The sequence below is a fragment of the Tupaia chinensis genome, unplaced genomic scaffold (genome assembly GCF_000334495.1).
Source record: "Tupaia chinensis unplaced genomic scaffold, TupChi_1.0 Scaffold000014_1, whole genome shotgun sequence".
Classification (NCBI taxonomy): domain Eukaryota; kingdom Metazoa; phylum Chordata; class Mammalia; order Scandentia; family Tupaiidae; genus Tupaia; species Tupaia belangeri.
In genome coordinates, this window is record NW_006159444.1 from 4,344,773 (window position 1) to 4,364,283 (window position 19,511).

Consider the following 19,511-nt stretch of genomic DNA (forward strand, 5'->3'; position numbering starts at 1 on the left):
CCCCGCCCCAGGCTTTAGTGTCAGTGGTTAACTCTTTCCATGAGAAGACTGCAGCCCTCGAGGAGAAAGCGTCACACCTGGAGAAAACTGGGAATGATGCAAGCAAAGCCATGCTAAGCAGATCCATGACCACTGTCTGGCAGCGCTGGACACGTCTCCGTGCGGTGGCCCAGGACCAGGAGAAGATACTGGAAGATGCAGTGGATGAATGGAGGGGATTTAATGATAAGGTAATTCCCACTCTTGATAGGCCAAAATTATTTTTATTATTATATTTTGCTCCTTTTTGAAACTGGCTTTATGACAAGAAAAAGTTCTTTTTTTTTTTTTAAATCCAGTTCTCCTGGATTTATTAAAGAAATAAAAGAAAATTTTGGATACAAAGAAATGATGACAATTTTCTAAATTTTTTTCCCCCTCAAATTTTCTTCCAGATTCTCCCACATAGCAAGGGAAGCCCATAGTTATCTGCCTGGCATTGGCAGAAAAACACTCTCCATTTTCAGATTCAAGATTGGGAAGGAGCAGTCACTAACAATTGACTAGAATTTATGGCTTTTCTCACATTCAACTTGTGTTGTACAAGCAAAGTTTTTAGTCCTCCCTACATGCTAGGAAATGTTCAATGTATTTTTACATGTACTAACTCATTTACCCTTCGCAATATGTCTATGCTATAGGTGAAATTGTTATTCTCTCTCTTTTTTTCTTTTTATTTTTATTACCATCATAATCTTCTTTATATTACATTGGATTACATATAACTTTACAGTGTATTACATTGCTTTTTCAAAAGGGAATGCCATGCATGTCAGTCAATACAGAGACATTAACCTCCCCGCTTCAACATTCAATATCTTTTCTATGTTTTCCCCAATCATTATTATTATTATTCTAATTATTTTTTTAAAAACAGTCAACCACTATTTCTCTTCACTTACCCCATTCCACACTGTCCTATTCTCATTAAGTACCTTCACTGTGTTTATGTCCTCCGAATTTTTGCTCTCTATTATAGAGTGCGGATAGTCGGTATATATTGAGTGGATACATACAATATCTTTCTTTCATAGCCTGGCTTACTTCACTCAGCAATAGATCCTCCATATCTGACCATTTTCTATCAAATTCCAGGGTCTTGTTATTTTTTATGGCTGAGTAGTATTCCATAGAGTATATATACCACACTTTTCCAATCCATTCATCAGTTTGTGGACATTTAGGTTGGTTCCATGTCTTGGCAATTGTGAATAATGCTGCAATAAACATGGATGTGCAAGCACTTTTCTGACTGAGCGTTCTCCTGTCTTTTGGGTAAATACCCAGAAGTGGGATTGCTGGATCAAATGGTAGTTCTATTTGTAGATCTTTGAGGAACCTCCATATTGTTCTCCACAGTGGTTGAACTAGTTTACATTCCCACCAACAGTGTAGGAGGGTTCCCTTTTCACCACATCCCCGCCAACACTTATCACTTTTTATATTCTTAATCTTTGCCATTCTGACAGGGGTTAGGTGGTATCTCATTGTGGTTTTTATCTGCATTTCCCTTATGATGAGGGATGTCGAGCATTTCCTCATATGCTTTTTGGCTGTTCGTATGTCTTCCTTAGAGAGACTTTTGTTCAGCTCACTTTCCCATCTTTTAATCGGGTTAATCATTTTTTTTCGCATAAGGCACTTGAGTTCCCTATGTATTCTCGTTATCAGTCCCTTGTCTGAGGCATATTTAACAAAAATATTTTCCCATTCTGAGGGTTGTCGGTTCACACTTGTTACTGTGTCCTTTGCTGTGCAGAAACTTCTTAGTCTAATATAGTCCCACTTGTCTATTTTAGGGATTATTGCCTGTGCTTTGGGAGTCTTATTTAAGAAGTCTTTGCCTACTCCAATGTCTCCCAGAGTTTCCCCAGCATTTTCCACAAGTAGTTTTATTGTCTGAGGTCTTAGGTTCAGATCTTTGATCCATTTTGAGTTGACTGTTGTTAATGGTGAAAGATGGGGGTTCAGTTTCATCTTTCTGCAGGTGGATACCCAGTTTTTCCAGCACCATTTACTAAAGAGGTTTTCCTTTTCCCAATGGATTGACTGATATCCTTTGTCAAAGATCAGTTGGCTATAAGCTTTGGGAGTTATTTCTGGGGTCTCTATTCTCTTCCATTGGTCCACATGTCTGTTTTTATGCCAATACCATGCTGTTTTGATGACCACAGCTTTATAGTATATCTTGGGATCAGGGAGTGATATGCCTCCTACTCCATTCTTCTTACGCAGGATTGCTTTTGCAATACGAGGTCTTTTATGGTTCCAGACAAATTCTATAATTGTCTTTTCTAGATCTCTGAAGAATATCTCTGGTATTTTGATTGGAATTGCATTAAACATGTAGATTAATTTGGGTAGAATTGCCATTTTGATTATGTTAATTCTACCAATCCAGGAGCATGGGATGTCCTTCCACTTTTTTATGTCACTTTCAATGTCTTTTTTAAGATTCTCGTAGTTTTCTTTATAAAGGTCTTTGACTTTCTTAGTTAGGTTTATCCCTAGGTATCTTATACACCTTGTGGCTATGGTGAAAGGGATTCCTTTCTTCAGCTCTGCTTCATTCAACTTGTTGTTCATAAATAGAAATGCTATAGATTTTTGGATATTGATTTTGTATCCTGCCACCTTACTGTATTCACTTATTACTTCAAGCAGTTTTTTCATGGATACCTTTGGGTCTTCTAAGTATACCATCATGTCATCTGCAAATAAAGATATTTTCAACTCTTCTTTGCCTATTCGAATGCCTTTAATACTGTTCTCTTCTCTGATTGCAATAGCTAAGACTTCCAGTACTATATTAAAGAGCAGTGGAGAAAGTGGGCAGCCTTGCCTAGTACCTGTTTTCAGAGGAAAAGCTTTCAGCTTTTCCCCATTCAGTATAATATTAGCTGTAGGTTTTTCATAGATTGCTTTTATTGTGTTCAGAAATGACCCTTCTATACCAATCTTACTGAGAGTCTTAATCATAAAAGGATGTTGTATTTTATCAAATGCTTTCTCCGCATCAATTGAGATGATCATATGGTTTTTATCTTTCTTTCTGTTAATATGGTGTATTACATTTATGGTCTTGTGTATATTGAACCACCCTTGCATCCCTGGTTTAAAGCCTACCTGGTCGTAATGAATGATCTTTGTTATATGTTGTTCGATACGATTTGCGAGTGTCTTTTTGAGAATTTTTGCATCTATATTCATCAATGATATTGGTCTGTAGTTTTCCTTTTTTGTCATATCCTTATCTGTTTTGGGGATGAGAAAAGTTATTTCTTTTCATTTCAGTTTTAATGTGATAAATATTAAGCGATGAAACAAAAAACAATATTTAACAATTTAACCCAGGGTCAGATTATTTCAACTAGAAAATCAAGCGATTAAAGATTGAAAGGAGGACAAGCCCATTTTGTTCCACTTTCTGACCTGCTCTTGGGCCAGCAAGTGGCATGATGGTTAAGGCATGGATCCCACGCGGCCACCTGTGCAGTGCAAGTCCACGACCCAGAGGCTTGAGAGTCATGCCAGGTGCATGTACGTGCATGCCCGGAACCCCAAGAGGACAGTAAAGGAGAGGGGATTGTGGCATGGCTGAGGGGTGATTTGTCACTTTCTCTCTCCCTCTGACTCTCTCTAGCAAGTGCATGTGCCCAATAGTTTATTTTTAAAAGAAAGAAAGAAAGAAAGAAAGAAAGAAAGAAAGAAAAAACGTAAATATTTTTCTTTGTCTTAAAAATGGACAGGAATTTAACTAATTTCCAAAATCCTCTACATAATTTCTTCCATTTTTTAAGTAGGGTTCAATGTTTAAAGCCATATCTTCCTATATGACTCAAAAATATATATTCACAGTAACTTAAATATTAGAGTTTTTCATTTATTTTCTGACTTACTAACAGCCTCTGATTACCCTGATGTTGTCTGAGATCAAGCTTTAAACTCAGAGTTATAGAAGTAATTTCTCTTTTTATGTTACAGAGATTGCTTTGGTTTTAATTTCCTGATATTTAAAGTTTTTATACCATCACCTCTAATGCACTCCAATGCATTCATGTTAAATGTCACATTTATTTGAATTGTCCTGTTTTCTTTTTCAATTTATTTATTTTTGAGCTTCATAATACATATATTTGTCATCAGGTTAAAAAAGCCACTGAAATGATTGATCAGCTACAAGATAAATTCCCTGAAAGTTCAGCCGAGAAGGCCTCAAAAGCAGAACTCTTAACTCTTCTTGAGTATCATGACACATTTGTCCTGGAGCTGGAACAGCAGCAGTCGACCTTAGGCATGCTGCAGCAACAAGCTCTGAGCCTGCTTCAGGATGGGGCTGTGCTGGCCCCTGGAGAAGAGCCACCCATCATGCAGGAGGTTGCAGCGATGCAGGATCGGTGCCTCAGGTAATTATACACCTGCTGTCCTTCTCTGCTATTAAACTTGGCCTTGACCCAAGGGGACCCCCCAAGTGTGGTACTTGGGTATGGAAGTGTTCCGTTTTGCAGCCTTGACAAAGTGGGCATCTGTTCCCATCACCCCTGAGTTTTGATTTTCCTAATGTGTTAATCATTTACTGTACAAGTGCAATATCTGGTAGTATTTAGAAATATATTAGTGAACCAGATAGACTAATCTCTACCTTCAGAAGATTTTTACTCAAGCAGCAGAGATAGGTGAGGAGAGAAGCCATTTCCATCACATATGAAGAGGGTGCTAAGGGACTCCAAACAAAGGGAACCAGCAAGGAGAATTGCAAACAGAATCCCTCCAGAAGGGTTATGTGGGGTGTAACCAAGCAGACTTGAGCAAGGCTTAGAGGTGAGAGGAGAGTCTTACCAAATGAAGGAATGACAGTAAAAAAGCTTAGAAGTAACCATGTTTCTGTCAAGGAAAGCCTTGGGTGGTAGGGGAGGAGGACAGAGGGATTCAGAAGAACTGCTTGGAAGGGAAACAATTGAGAGATATTTAAAATCTAGGTTTGAAAGGCATGAAAAGCTATCGTTGAGTGACAGGGAGATAGGAACAGGGGTGACACCGAAGTTCAAGTAAATAATAACCATTTACTGGTAGCGAATCAACTGGTTCACTGGAAAAGTCATGACACATTGTTGCATATAATAACAGAAACATAAATCATGACTTTTCCAATGACACAATAGTAGAAAGAAAATTAATCTTAATGATTAACCAGTAATGGCCTACTTTACTTCTTGGGGCAGAGAGAAAATGTCATTAGATAATTTAATTCTGTATTAATTGATTTTTCCTTCTATACCCTACTTTCACCTCTTTTTGTATAGACTATGCCAGGGTAATTAATCTGATTCCACATACATTCGCACTTTTACCAAATTTGCATTAATTCAAATAAATACTTGAAATTTGGACACAATTAAGATGGTTAATCATGGTATTTCCAAAACTTGATTTCTTTTTGAAAACTGATTTTTAACAGTTAAAAATATTTCAATTTTGCATTCCTTTTAAATGCCAATTCTTCTGATGATGTAGATTTCCTGAGTAGATTTCCAAAGTAAATAATTGAACCACCTGCAGGATACTTAGAAAAATAATTAAAGCCTCAGTTTCCCAGGGTAAATTATTCACTTCATATGACATATATTCTTCTGTTATATTTGAATTAAACTTCACTGTCATGAAAATTATCTGCCAGTTCAGGAGACATACCTGCACTTTTAAAAAAGGTAGCAGGTTTTCCTTTTTTGTGTCTGTTTTAATACATGATGTCATGTATTAGGGAGTTCCTTTCATTTCTAGTTCACTTCTACTTTCTCCCTCTAATGTGTCTGAAGCATGCAGGACAAAGTGAAGAATAACGGGAAGTTTGTCAAGCAAGAGTTGAAGGAGCGAGAAGCAGTGGAGAATCAAATCAATTCTGTGAAATCTTGGGTTCAGGAAACGAAGGAATATTTAGGGAATCCAACAATAGAAATAGATGCTCAACTTGAAGAACTTCAGGTATGAAAATCTCCTCATTCTTCTACCAACCGTTTTCCTTTTCTTTTCTTTTTTCTTTCCTTTTCTTTTTCTTTTTTAAGAGAGATTTTTGCTATAGGGCACGTGCACTTGCTGGAGAGAGAGAGAGAGAGAAGCAGAGAAACAGAGAAATCACCTCCTGGGAGGATGGCCATGCCACAATCCCTTCTCCTCCATTCTTCTCTCAGGATCTTGGGCATGGATGCACATCCACTTGGCATGAGTTTTAAGCTGCTGGGTCTGGGACTCAAACTGAGGTTGACTATGTGGGAAGTCCAGTGATGTAACTATCATGCCATCTGCTGATCCCTATACCAATCATTTTTTTTAAATGCTGAGATTTTAATTAGACACACTCATTTATATTTAATGAAATATTGATTTAAAATGTTTCAAACATGTATTACATACATGATATTTAATATTATTTTATGAGTTTTTTTTTAGTTTTATAGAAGGTGGACATGACTTACATTCAAAGACTGAAGTAAAGTTTGGTTTTATTTTACAGTATTTCTCTAATTCCACATTTAATCATATATTGATCAATAATATACAGCCTTGTCTCTATACCCATAAAAATTAATTTCCTTATTGAGTTCTCAGAAATTTTTTATTTTGACCTTCTCTTCAGATTCTCCTAACAGAAGCCACAAATCACCGACAGAACATTGAGAAAATGGCTGAAGAACAGAAGAAGAAGTACCTAGGTCTTCAGACCATATTACCCTCTGAACTCTCCCTTCAGTTAGCTGAAGTGGCCTTAGACCTAAAGATACGTGATCAGGTAAAGTTACAATTAAAATGTCTTTCTGTTCTTTATGGACTCAGTATTCCTGTATGAGACACAATGATTTCCTCTCAAAAACAATTGTAAAAAAAAAATAGATCACATTTGGTCTCACAGTGTAGCAGTTATGTGCTGTGCCTAGAAACCATGGTTCAAATTCCAGCCCTGGTGGCTTGAAAAACACTCCAGAGATGTGTTTGTGTGAGCCAAATCTTGACAGAATGGAGAAATGCGGATTGTAGCATGACCACACTTCATTAGGGGGTGCTTTCTCTCTCTCCCTCTCTCTCTTACTCTCTCTCTCTCTCTTTCTTTCTCTTTCAAATGCATGTGCACACTGGCAACTAAAAACAAAAACAAAAAACCAGTCATATAAATTAGTGGTTTTTGAAATGCATCAGATGACCATAGATGTGAACAATAATACCAACAATAAAAATAATATATGTATTTTCTGTCACCTTAAAAAAATGACTTAAAGTAATAAAAACATAATATTTATTTCCTATGTTCAACAATGCATTTATTGAATACCCCAAATCTGCCAAGCATTGTTCTAACTAGTATTTCAGTTCAGCAATTCACAAGATCTAAATTAAGTAGATAAAGATATTTTAGGAGAGGGACGATCAAAGTAATAAAAATAAGGTAAACCAGAAATGGAGCGAAAAATAACATAATCTCATGTGTATAAATTTCTTTTTTTTTTTAAGATGAAATACATAGTCTTTTCTAGTCTTGAAAATTTTGTTTAACTACATAAAGAGGACACACTTTTATGTGGTATAAACAGCCTCAAGAAACAAATGTATGGAAATACAGAGGGCTTTTAGAACTATTTGCTTAATGCTAAAGCCACCAGAATCATTCTATGTCAGACAAGTAGAAGATACACTACTAATTCTTCTTCTTCTTTTTTTCTTTTATTAAGGTTTTTGCCATAGGGCAGCTGTGCTTGCTGGAGAGAGACAGAGAGAAACAACGACAGGGAATGTGAGAAATCACCTCCCCTGCCCAGTGGGAATGGCCACACTTCAGTCCCTTCTCCACTCTCATCCTGGGATTCTGGACACTCATACATGTGCCTGGCATGAGTCTTAAGCCGCTGGATCCAAGACTTGAACCAAAGTCTGCCTTCTGGGAGCCCAGCACCTTAACCACTACACCACTTGCTGAAACTAGTAATATACTACTAATTCTAACTACATAAAATGGAGAAATAGTATTGCATTATGTCAATATGAACTATAAAATCTTTATGAGGCATCTCCAATGTGATACAAAGTTTTAAAAATATCACTGAAATCCAATTGTACTGCATCATGTCAACCTGGACTAATATATACTATTTTCTATTTCAAATATTTAACTGGCCTATTTGGCTTCTCTTCTTAGACCCTGGAGAGTTTATTGAGAAGGGTGATTTGGGAAGTTCATATCTTTTTTTTTTTTTAATTCTAATAGAGGTTTTCTTTTTCTCTTCATAAATTTCCTCATAATAGAGCTATCCACATGTATTCCTTTTACTTTGGCATTTGACTCAAAATGTTGAAGGCTGGCCTTTCACTTATATTTTTAATTGCCAAATGATGTGTGCACTCACCAGAAAGAGAGAGAGAGAGGGAGAGAGGGGAATCCTCCACCCCAATGTTATGTGGTCACTTACAATCCCTTCTCCCTTTCTCTATCCTGTCAGGATTTGGAGCACATGCACACATGCCCCTGACATGTTTCTCAAGCTGCCGGGGCTGGGATACACACATGCCCCTGACATGTTTCTCAAGCTGCCGGAGCTGGGATACACACCACAGTCAGTCATGTGGGATCCGACTCCCTTTAACCACTAGGTTGCAGGGCAGCCTGGCCTTTCAATTATATAAAGAAACAATTTCTTCTCTTTACCACCTTCTCTTCAGCATTTAATTCTAGGCAAAAGTGTAAATGTTTGCTATCAAATAAAACCAAAGTCACAGGAATTTATAAATATTAACACATTTTTTTTCACTTTCCTTCCCACTGGGTATGCTTAATACTTTATTGGCATAGTATAGGGATGCAACTGAAAAGTTAAAAATAGAGTGAACAGATTATTAACAGCCAACTATGAAAAGCTGTTTGGAGACAAATCTATGTGCCTTTATCTCTTTGGGAGAATTGCCCGTTTTCGTAAGAAAAAGGTTTAGAGTTTATGCTCAAGGTCACAAAGTTAGTGAATAGAGAAGATGTGATGCAAACAGTGTGTACCTGGCCATCTCTAACAACGATTCTGTAGCAGTTAATAAGGAATCGCTGTCCACGCATTGCTTGTGCTGCTGCGGGGACAGCAGAGAGTATGTGAAGGTGGTGGACAGCCAGCCAGCCTGGAGGTGTGCTTGCAACTAACTGCTTTGACCAAGCGCACCAGTGGTAGGGGAGCGTTGGCCACAGAACTGTTTCTCACCAACATCATTTGAGAGACTTAGTGTCTGTTCTCTAATTTCAACCATGGCGGGTTCTACTGTTCTCATTGGTTATTTAGATTCAAGACAAAGTAAAAGAACTGGAGCAGAGCAAGGCCACGAGCCAGGAATTCAGCCGACAAATTCAGAAGGTAGCCAAAGACCTCACAACGATCCTAACAAGGCTGAAAGCAAAGACGGATAACTTAGTCGAAGCCAAAGCTGAACAAAAGGTAAGGTAGGAGAAGGGCAAATGTAAGGGGGTGCCACGAATGAAGAAAGTGATCTGGGGAGTCAGTTTCATCTGTGGATATAGAAACTGAAATTATTAGCAGCCATTGTTATTTTGCTTTTACCAGTTAGTAAAAACAGACAGCAGAGACCTTTTTTGGTGTCCACACTGTTTACCATCTTTTCCAAAATTGTAGTTTTTCATTACTTTGCAAGCCAGTGTTATAAATAGCACTTTTATTTTGGGTGCATATGAAATTGCAACTGAAATTTATTTTGTCAGTGTTTTCTGAAAAAACTGAATAAAGACTTTTTAAAAGAAAGCCATTTTAAAAAATAAAAGAGCCCAGATTCTCTTACATAATTTGTCATTCTAATTGGACAGTATTAATAAGAATAAATGCATGTGCAGAGAGGAACGTGACACAGCGTAAGTGAGGATGTAGGAATACAAGCATGAACATTCCAAAGTTAATTATGTCCCTAGTTGTTATATCTCACTCTGTTGGTGAGTTAAGAGGCTCTAATCCTTTTCTGGGTGGGGCAGAAGGAAAACGTTAGCCTTCTCACTGAGACTCGCAGGAAGTAAACACCAGGATTACAGCATATCCTGCTTTGCCCTTCCAGCCAAAGAAACAGAAAGGTCCCGATCATAGTAGAAATATTCATTATAATATTTGGCTTTGACAAATATCATTTAAAGTAGAATCCTTCTGATCTTGGAAAACCTGGAGAAACTGATTTTCCATAGTCTAACATCCTTTCATTTTGATGACTGTCTAGGTGCTGGGAGAGGAATTGGATGGCTGTAATTCAAAGTTAATGGAATTAGATGCAGCAATACAGAACTTCTCAGAGCAGAATGGCCAACTGGGGAAGCCACTGGCCAAGAAGATAGGAAAACTGACTGAACTTCACCAGCAGACCATTAGACAGGCAGAGATCCGGCAATCCAAGCTCAGTCAGGTATGTTTTTCAGGACAGTCATCAAAATCCTCTAAGGCAGATACTTTGTTGTTCTGCATTTCTCTTTCAAAGATAAATAAAAGGTAATACTGACGATGATGTGAGTAGGTTAAGTATAGCTTATTTTATGCCATATCTGTGTTCCTAAAATTTATCTCTAAACCTGTATTTATATTATATCAAGCTATACTATAAATTTGTTAACAAAGGTGATCAGATGAGTGGACTTTGGGTGAGTATTTTGTACACTGGAGAAGTATTTTATGAAATGAATTCTTAGTTATTAATGTTTTATAAAGTGAGTCTGGGGCAACTTTTGAGTATTTAAAATAAGCTGTATGGATGCATGAGCTCATATTTACTTAATAGGCTTAGGTCACATAACCATTATACTTGTTGAATATTGACTGAGCTTTTACAATTAAGTATTGTTTGTATATTCAATCAGGGAAATTTAAAACTGGGAGTTGGAACCAAAATAACTATGGTATTTAAACTAGTCATGCTGCAATTTCTGCCTACCACCTCTTTGCCCAATGAAGAGTGGAAAAGGGATGAAGGGAAGCTAGACAGAGGAAGAAGAGATGATAATGTAGGATAAGAAAAAGAGAAATCATTCAAGCATATTAAGGACTTGATGTGAAAGTCACAGGAAAACATTTGGCAGATTTTCAACAGGGAAACGATTTATAATGATACCTTAAATGTCACAGCTATTATGATGATCAACTTCCTAGGCTTGCTGTATCCTAGGAGACCGAGAGAAGACTGATTTCTAGCTCAAGAACCTAAGTTTATATTTGTTATCTGAATGCTAATGACTTTTCAGGCGGCATCACATTTAGAAGAATATAATGAAATGCTGGAATTAATTTTGAAGTGGATTGAGAAGGCTAAAACCTTGGTCCATGGAAATATTGCTTGGAATTCTGCCAGCCAACTTCGGGAACAATACATTTCACATCAGGTAAAAATAGTTTTCAGAGAGTAACAAAGGAGAGTTTTATTTAACTGGCCAGACTAACACAAAATTTAGAGGGCTACAAGGTAAAATTATCATAGTCACCAAAGTAAGAGGATGTAAAGATAGCCCTAATGAGGTGTCTCGTGTTTCGTCAGAGAAGTAACTACCCATGAGATTTTCGTGCAACTGTAAAATTTCTGTCTTCCCTAGACCTCCCCCTTTCTTCAAGACCAAAACCAATCAGCTATACAGGCCTTGTGTTTGTTTGTTCTGTTCTGCTCAGCCTCTTTGAAATGGTTAGATGCAGGGATGTGGTGGGAACTTCTTCCCCATGAAGAATGATGGAGTGAAGTGTGGAAAGATTATGGGCTTCAAGTTCAGACTGATGAGAAAACCAAGCTCTGCCATTTAGGGCTCTTTGAGTCAGAGCAAAAATGCACGGCTTCTCTGGATTTTATCCTTCCTCTCTAAGACGCAGATGTAAAAATGTTCATATTTCAGACTTATGCCGAGGATCACATGGTTTAGTGCATGTGCAAACATCTAGCATACTGCACAGTGCAGGCAGGAGTTCTCAGGCCTCCTTTCTCTAAGCCCCAAGCCTCCATCTTCTGGCCTTCCACAGCAGGGAGAGGCCAGCTGAGAGCATACCCCGTGTCCTCATCACATGGTGGCTGCATTACTTCATTTCCTCTAAAGTTACATGACAAAAATGTTCCTTTTGTCTCAGATGTCATCCAGGAAATTATTTCATCCTTTATAATTTAGGCTTGAGTTAGATACAAGCATCTAGTAAGTTAGTAATCTTACAATAAAATATAGAATGATTTTTATTTAAGGTACATGGACATCCTCAAGTATTCTAGGTTTTCTCTCTTTTAAGAGCTATATGGATACTTGTACCTTTTAAGTTATTTTCCTTTTCCATTTCAGTTGACAGAGTTCTAGAGCAAAAGCTTGTTTCTCTCTCTCTGGAACGCCTTCCTAGCCACCAATTTATCTCCCTGTATCCACAATCTCCCTTCTCTAATCAATCGCTTACTCTTCTCCCAAGATACCTTTCTTAATTCCAATCTTAGAGCAAATTGCTTTAAGATATGCTTAGGTATTAATAGACAAGACTTAAGTCCAATTGACTTGTAAACATTAAAAAATACCCAACCTTATTAGAAATCTAGAAATGCAAATTTACATGCATGAGAGAGAGAGAGAGAGAGAGACAGAATTTTAACTATCAAGTTAACATTCGTTTTAGCAGTTCATGTTTAAGGAAATTTGAACTTACAAACACTGTTGAAAATCTGTTAAAATATTTTTGAAAAACAATTGGCAAAATGTATGGCGATTGTCAAAACCGTTAGAACTAGACCTGTTCATGACTGTTACCGCTCAGCCCTGCTGTGGACTCATTACTAAGGTTAAAACAAAATGTGAAAAATATTTTATACAGTGTGAATAACAATAATTATATTTTAAATGTCAGTTTTTCTAACTCAGTATTGGTAGTTAATCGAATACAACGTAGTCATTTAGGTGATCATAAATATAGTGTTCTCAATAGCTCCCAGACTTAGGCATTCATTTATTTATTCAGCAATCTTTTGTAGAATACTTTTCCAAACTACAATTTTGGTAGGCATTTGGAATATAAACATTTCCTGCCCCACTCCAGGGAGTTGATATTTAGAGGAAGGAGAAAAGACAATTAGAGAAAGGCATCAGTTAAAATATGGTGAGATAAGTGTGGAGATGAAGGGCTCGGAGCTGAAGGAGTCCTCAGGAAGGTGCTAACCTGAGTGCCCGGTGTTTAACAGGAAGGTTGAGGAAGGCTGATATGAGGCTCAGCCCAGAAAAACACTGCAGCCCCTGTGTCTCAGAATCTGTTTTAGACAAAACGTGTGTCAAAATTCTAGCAATAAGACTGAGGTGTACTCTGTTTGATGCTCTGAAGAGCTGGAAAGAGGAGGAAAAAAAAGAAAAGAAAAGGAAAAGAAAGGAAAGGAAAGGAAAGGAAAGGAAAGGAAAGAAAAGAAAAGAAAAGAAAAGAAAAGAAAAGAAAAGAAAAGAAAAGAAAAGAAAAGAAAAAGATCATGAAAGCCTTTTGAGACCTTAAACTTTATCCTAGTTACTCAGAAGCTTTTTAACAACTACACTGCCTGTAAATAGCAAGTTCAGATTTGTTATTTATGTATTTTTTATTTTTATTTTTTCCATAGGGAGTGTGCACTCAGCAGAGAGAGAGAGAGTGACAGTGACAGTTAAATTGAGAAATCACTCCCTAGGGGGTGCTGGTCATACCATAATTCTTTCTCTCCATGCTCCGCCATTCTCCTGGGATTTGGGGCATGCATACACACACACACCCAGCATGTTTCAAGCTGTCAGGTCCATGACTGGAACAGCAGACAGCCATAAGGGAGTTCAGTGCCTTAACCCCTTTGCCCTCTGCTGGCCCCAGGACTTGTTACTTTAAGAAAGTTAATTTAGCAGTCAGTGGAAAATAGACTGATGAAGGTAAGACAGTGTAAGAGATTTCAAAATTCCTGTAGAAAAATGGAAAGATCTCTTAGGAAATTGAGAGAAGACAATATCAAGAGATAATAAAGAGTTAGAATTTTCTGACTTGGAGCTTTTGTATGTGGGTATAAGGCAGGAAAGTGAAAGACAATTTCCAGATTTTTGTAACAAGGGAACTGGGTGAGTTGGCCGCATTAAGGTGCACAAGAAAAGAGACACCAGACACTGGGGTTGTCTGACACAGATACTTGGGGAGAGCTCAGATTGTAGACAATATTCAAGGAGATTTCATGTGCTTCCCTTAGGAATTAAAGCTGCTCTATACCCAAAAAGAGTGTGCTATGAGACAATCTCTGGGCTCTGATGACAGTGAGAAAGGAAGATGGAATATTGTAGGAATGCTATGATCTCAGTTGCCTTAAAAATATGCCCTCACACAACAGCAGTTCTATCTTTTTTTTAATTTAATTTATTATTATCATAGTCTTGTTTATATTACATTGAATCACATGTATCTTTTCAGTGTATTCCCTTTCTTTTTCCAGCATGAATACCATTTATATCAGTCAAGACAAAGACATTACTATCCACATCCTCATAATCAAATAGCTTTTTATAATTTTTTTCTGGTTATCATTATTATTTTTTTTTAATTTTTTAATTCCAACTTCTTTTATGCATTCAATCACATGTTACTTAGCTTGCAAATAGAATATTCCAACGTGTGCTTTTCTCACCAGTCCAGCTAACAATACTATAAAATTGTCTTCAATAGATAATAACCCATTTCTTTGTCCCATAAATGATTGCCTCTCTATTTTTCTCCTTAATGTCCTTCCCCAAACTCTACTCCTTCACCCACCCTCTTCCCACACTGTATCTGGTATTTATAACCATTTACTATGTTTCTATATCCTTTAGTCATTCAGTTTCCACCACAGAGTGTGGACATTCAGTATATATTAAGTGGAGACATACAATGTCTCTCCTTTATAACTTGGCTTCCTTCACTCAGCAGTAAATCTTCCATATTCATCCACTTATTCTTTTTTTTTTTTTTTTGAGAGATTTTCACTGTAGGGCGCGTGCGCTCGCCAGACAGACAGAGAGAGACATAGAGACAGAAAGCGAGAAATCACCCCCCAGGGGGGATGGTCACGCCGCAATCCCTTCTCCTCCATTCTCCTCTCGGGATCTTGGGCACGCACGCACACGCGCCCGGCGTGAGTTTTAAGCCACCGGGTCCGGGACACGAACCTCGGTCGACTACGTGGGAGTCCAGTGACATAGCCATTACACTAACTGCTGGTTCCCTTCATCCACTTATTCTTAAAAGCCAGGATCTTATTTTTTTTTAATGGCTGAGTAGTATTCCATAGAGTATATGTGCCACATTTTTTCAATCCATTCATCTGTTCATGGGTATTTTGGTTGGTTCCATGTCTTAGCAATTATGAATAATGTCACAATAAATACCGATGTGCAAGCACTTTTCCAATTAAGAATTCTTCTGTCCCTTGGGTAGATACCAAGGAGTGGGATTGCTGGATCATATGGTAGTTCTATTTGTAGATCTTTGAGGAATCTCTAAATTGTTCTCCATAGTACAATAAAGATTGAAATAAAAAGATTCGTGGGAGCAGTTACATCTTATTTAAAATTTTGCCTACATTATGGGATTATGGGATATTTTATGTTCTTTATACTTTCAGTATTTTCCAAGGTATGTCTTTTCCAGAATATATATGTACTGCATTTATAGTGAGACAAAGTGTGTGCTTCATTCTTAAAAAGAGTCTATTGCCCAAGAAGAATATCCTACTCCCAGTTCTCCTCTTCACATGCACCATAAACCATTAACTGTATATTCTGCTCACCCAGTTCTATGGCATTGTTTGTGCTGTTACCTCAGCATGAAATGTTTTTCCAGTTCCTCCCCACTTTTCAAGTCATGAACATCCTTCTGACTGAACCCAGTCATGACTCTTCCCGGGTTCCTTCTACCTTCCTAACAAGTCACAGAACATCTCACCTGCATCGTCCTGTAACCCTTGCCTTCTCTCTCTCTTTCTCTCCCTTTCATATACTGCACATTCCGTGGTGGTTTATCTGTTTGTAGTATTGTCAGCCCTAACTGAGGAGACCTCCTCAATGTCAAGGGTTGTGCTTTTCTTCTGTAGGAAGTGCAAGTAGCTTCTACCCCTTTGTCTAACTTAAAGCAACTGGTCAAAGGTGCTTATGATGCTCTTGCCTTGGTTTCATCTCTTAGACCAATATGCACTTAGATCCTACATACAGAATATGAGACTGAAAAGTACTTTTTTAGTTTCAATATGGGAAAATATAGGGTGAAATATGATCAACTACCCAGTTTGTTCAAGCCTCGGCACTGTGGGAATACCCCTGTCCTGACTCTCAGGAGGAGGAGCTTGGGGTTGACAGAACACTGACCTGACAATCCTACTCTCAGTCACACATGGCCATGGCAAGTTGTTTGCAGTCACTGGACTATGTTTTCTTTTATTGCACAACTGGAATGGTAGTAAGTGACTACTAAGTGGAGTGCCGGCTCAGAGGTGTCAGGGTTAAACACAATACGCCACACACAGCCCCTGCAACAGTGTGCATGAGAGGTGTTCTTTCTACTCCCTCCCCTGTCTAGTGGTTGTTCCACCACACCATACTGATACTGATACCTCTCTGTCTACCTGCCAATGTCACGAATATTGATCATTCACAATAGACCCTGCTAGAAGAATCTGAAGAAATTCACAGTGATCTGGAAGCCATGATGGAGAAATTACAATGCCTTGCTAGCGTGTACTATACAGAGAAAATGTCTCAGCAAGTGGCAGACCTGGGACGCGAGACTGAGGAGTTGCAGCAGGTGATGAAGATGCGTTTGCAGAGCCTCCAAGATGCAGCTAAGGTAAAAATTCATAAATAAATAAATAAATAAATAAATAAATAAATAGGGGCCAACAGATGATGTGGTGGTTAAGGCATGGGTCCCACATGGACAACTCCATGGTCTGAGTCTTAAACCTGCCAGCTTGAAAAACATACCAGGCCTGTGTGTATACCCAAAATCCCAAGAGGAAAATGGAGGATAAGAGATTTTTGTGGTGCTAAACCCCATGGGGGTGATTTCTCACTTTCCCTCTCTCCCTGTTTCTCTCCAGCGTACACACTTTCCCTATGGCAAAAATCTAATAAAACAAAACAACACACACACACACACACACACACACACACACACACAGGGTTGTTGGTGTTACTGTCTACTCAGCAAGAAATAAGAGGACATCCAGACATAGCCAAATTTATTAGAGTTTATTGATTAAGCCAGAAGCATTTGGGGGGACTCATGTCTCTCAAAACCCCACAGCCCAAGTGAAAGATGAAGTGTGCTTAAAAAGGTAAAAATCACACTCTCTTCCAGGTTGATGTGGCAATCACAAAACAATGAGCAGTGGGTTTAAAAGAGTAAGGGGTAGGGTTTTACAACCATAAAAGCAAGGCAAGCAAAAGCACATCACAGAAGCAGAAAAGGCAGGTTAATTGTCCCTAAGGATATGTTCCATTCCTACCTAAACACAATGGAATCATAATGGTCTTCATGTCTCAAGGCAAGGTCCGGTGACTAGACCTTATCTTAAGGCATCTACCTTAGTAAGAGAAAGTAACTTTTTAACCATGGGGAAAGAGATATAAGAGTTCATAATGGAGGCACTTCTCCAAGATGGAGCCACTTCTGCTTCATTCTCCATTTCTCTTGGAGGCAGTCCTCCAAGATGGAGTCACGCTTACTTCAGTTGGAAAAATCATAATGTACTTTATCTATGCAAAAAGGCATCATGACTTTTGTGGTTAAGGCACTGGACTCCTCCATGGCCAATCATAGTTCAAGTCCTAGAGCTGGTGGCTTGAAACTCATGTTGAGTGCATGTGTATGGGTGCCCAACCGCCCCCCCCTCCCGAGGAGAATGGAGGGGAAGGCATTGTGGCATGGCCAAATCTCCGGAGTGGGGGGTGATTTGTCACTTTTCATCTGTCTCTGACTGTCCAGTGAGTACACATGCCCTATAGCAAAAATTTCTCAAAAAAAAAATAGTAGTAACAGTGACTATGCCACTATGGAAATAAAATGTTCATCTGTGACATGCTTTCTTGACTGTAATGTTATTCTTCACCTATGACTTTGGACTTAAATTTAATATCTTTTTTCATGAGCTTTTTCTTATTTTACATTACACTTCACTCACTGGATATTATTACAGCATACAAAATGAATTTTTCCACCAGAATACACTGAATATTAGCCCAGTCAAAGATACTGCCATATCTATTTTATTCAACAGGTAATTTTCCATTTTGTGTTTCATAACTGTTTTATTTCTTTTTTTCCCCTGGTTCTCTTTGTTTCACCCTCTGCCATTTCCCACTCTCCTCTCACACTGTCTCTGGTGTCCACAATTGCTCTCCATGCCTTTATATTATCCAGTATTTCAGTTTCTGCCATAGAGTGCAGATATTCGTTATATATTAAGTGGGGACATACAACTCTCTTTCATTGTCTGGCTTACTTCACTTAAGAGTAAATCTTCCATATTTGTTCACTTTCTATCAGATGCTAAGCTTGTTTTTTATGACTGGGTAGAAATCCGTAGTGTATATGTGCCACACCTTTTCAATCCATTCGTCTGTTCATGGACATTTGGGTTGGTTCCATGTCTTTGCAATTGTGAATAATGCTGCAATAAACATAGATGTACATGTGTTTTTATGACTGAGTGCATTCTTATCTTTTGGGTAGATACCCAGGAGTGTAATTGCTGGATCATATGGTAGTTCTATTTGTAGGTCTTTGAGGAATCTCCACATTGTTTTCCACCATGGCTGTACTAATTTACTTTCCCACCCACTATGGGAAAGTTTTCTTCACAACCTCGCCAGCCCTTATCATTCTTTATTTTTTTAATCTTAGCCATTCTGACTGGGGTGAGGTGGTATCTCACTGTGGTTTCGATTTAAATCTTCCTTATATCGATATTCAAGTGGCTTTTGCTCTCCAGGATATGAAAAAATTTGAGGCAGAGCTAAAAAACTTACAAGCTGCTTTGGAGCAAGCCCAGACAACCCTGACTTCTCCAGAAGTTGGACGTCTCAGTCTGAAGGAGCAACTTGCTCACCGACAAGTAAGCAAACATAACAGAATAAATGGATGGGGACCTCTGTTCAAAACCAACAGTAAGAAGAAAAAATACTTCCTAAGCTGTTAGAGTATTAGCACCATATGCATTATTTAAAAAATATTCCTCACCAAACATTTACAGCTTATAAATAGCTGTAATTTAGCAGATGTCTTTTGCTCATAAAATAAATGATGACAAGATTTAACGTTCAACTATGAAATTGTACTTTCAGCATTTGCTATCTGAGATGGAGTCCCTCAAGCCAAAGGTGCAAGCTGTACAACTCTGCCAGAGTGCCCTCCGGATCCCCGAGGATGTGGTGGCTAGCTTGCCTCTGTGCCATGCTGCCCTGCGTCTGCAGGAGGAGGCTA

General features: G+C 38.2%; 1 protein-coding gene across 1 annotated transcript in view; it reads left to right on the forward strand.

Annotated features, from left to right (window-relative positions):
- SYNE1 (spectrin repeat containing nuclear envelope protein 1) overlaps window positions 1-19,511 on the forward strand; it is a 596,966-nt gene that overhangs the window by 369,038 nt on the left and 208,417 nt on the right. Inside the window, exons 79-88 of the mRNA XM_027769865.1 lie at window positions 12-230; window positions 4,186-4,445; window positions 5,856-6,021; window positions 6,674-6,826; window positions 9,348-9,500; window positions 10,282-10,464; window positions 11,294-11,431; window positions 16,689-16,874; window positions 19,021-19,143; window positions 19,373-19,511. Coding sequence (XP_027625666.1) covers window positions 12-230; window positions 4,186-4,445; window positions 5,856-6,021; window positions 6,674-6,826; window positions 9,348-9,500; window positions 10,282-10,464; window positions 11,294-11,431; window positions 16,689-16,874; window positions 19,021-19,143; window positions 19,373-19,511 — 1,720 coding nt within the window. The remainder of the gene's footprint in view (window positions 1-11; window positions 231-4,185; window positions 4,446-5,855; window positions 6,022-6,673; window positions 6,827-9,347; window positions 9,501-10,281; window positions 10,465-11,293; window positions 11,432-16,688; window positions 16,875-19,020; window positions 19,144-19,372) is intronic.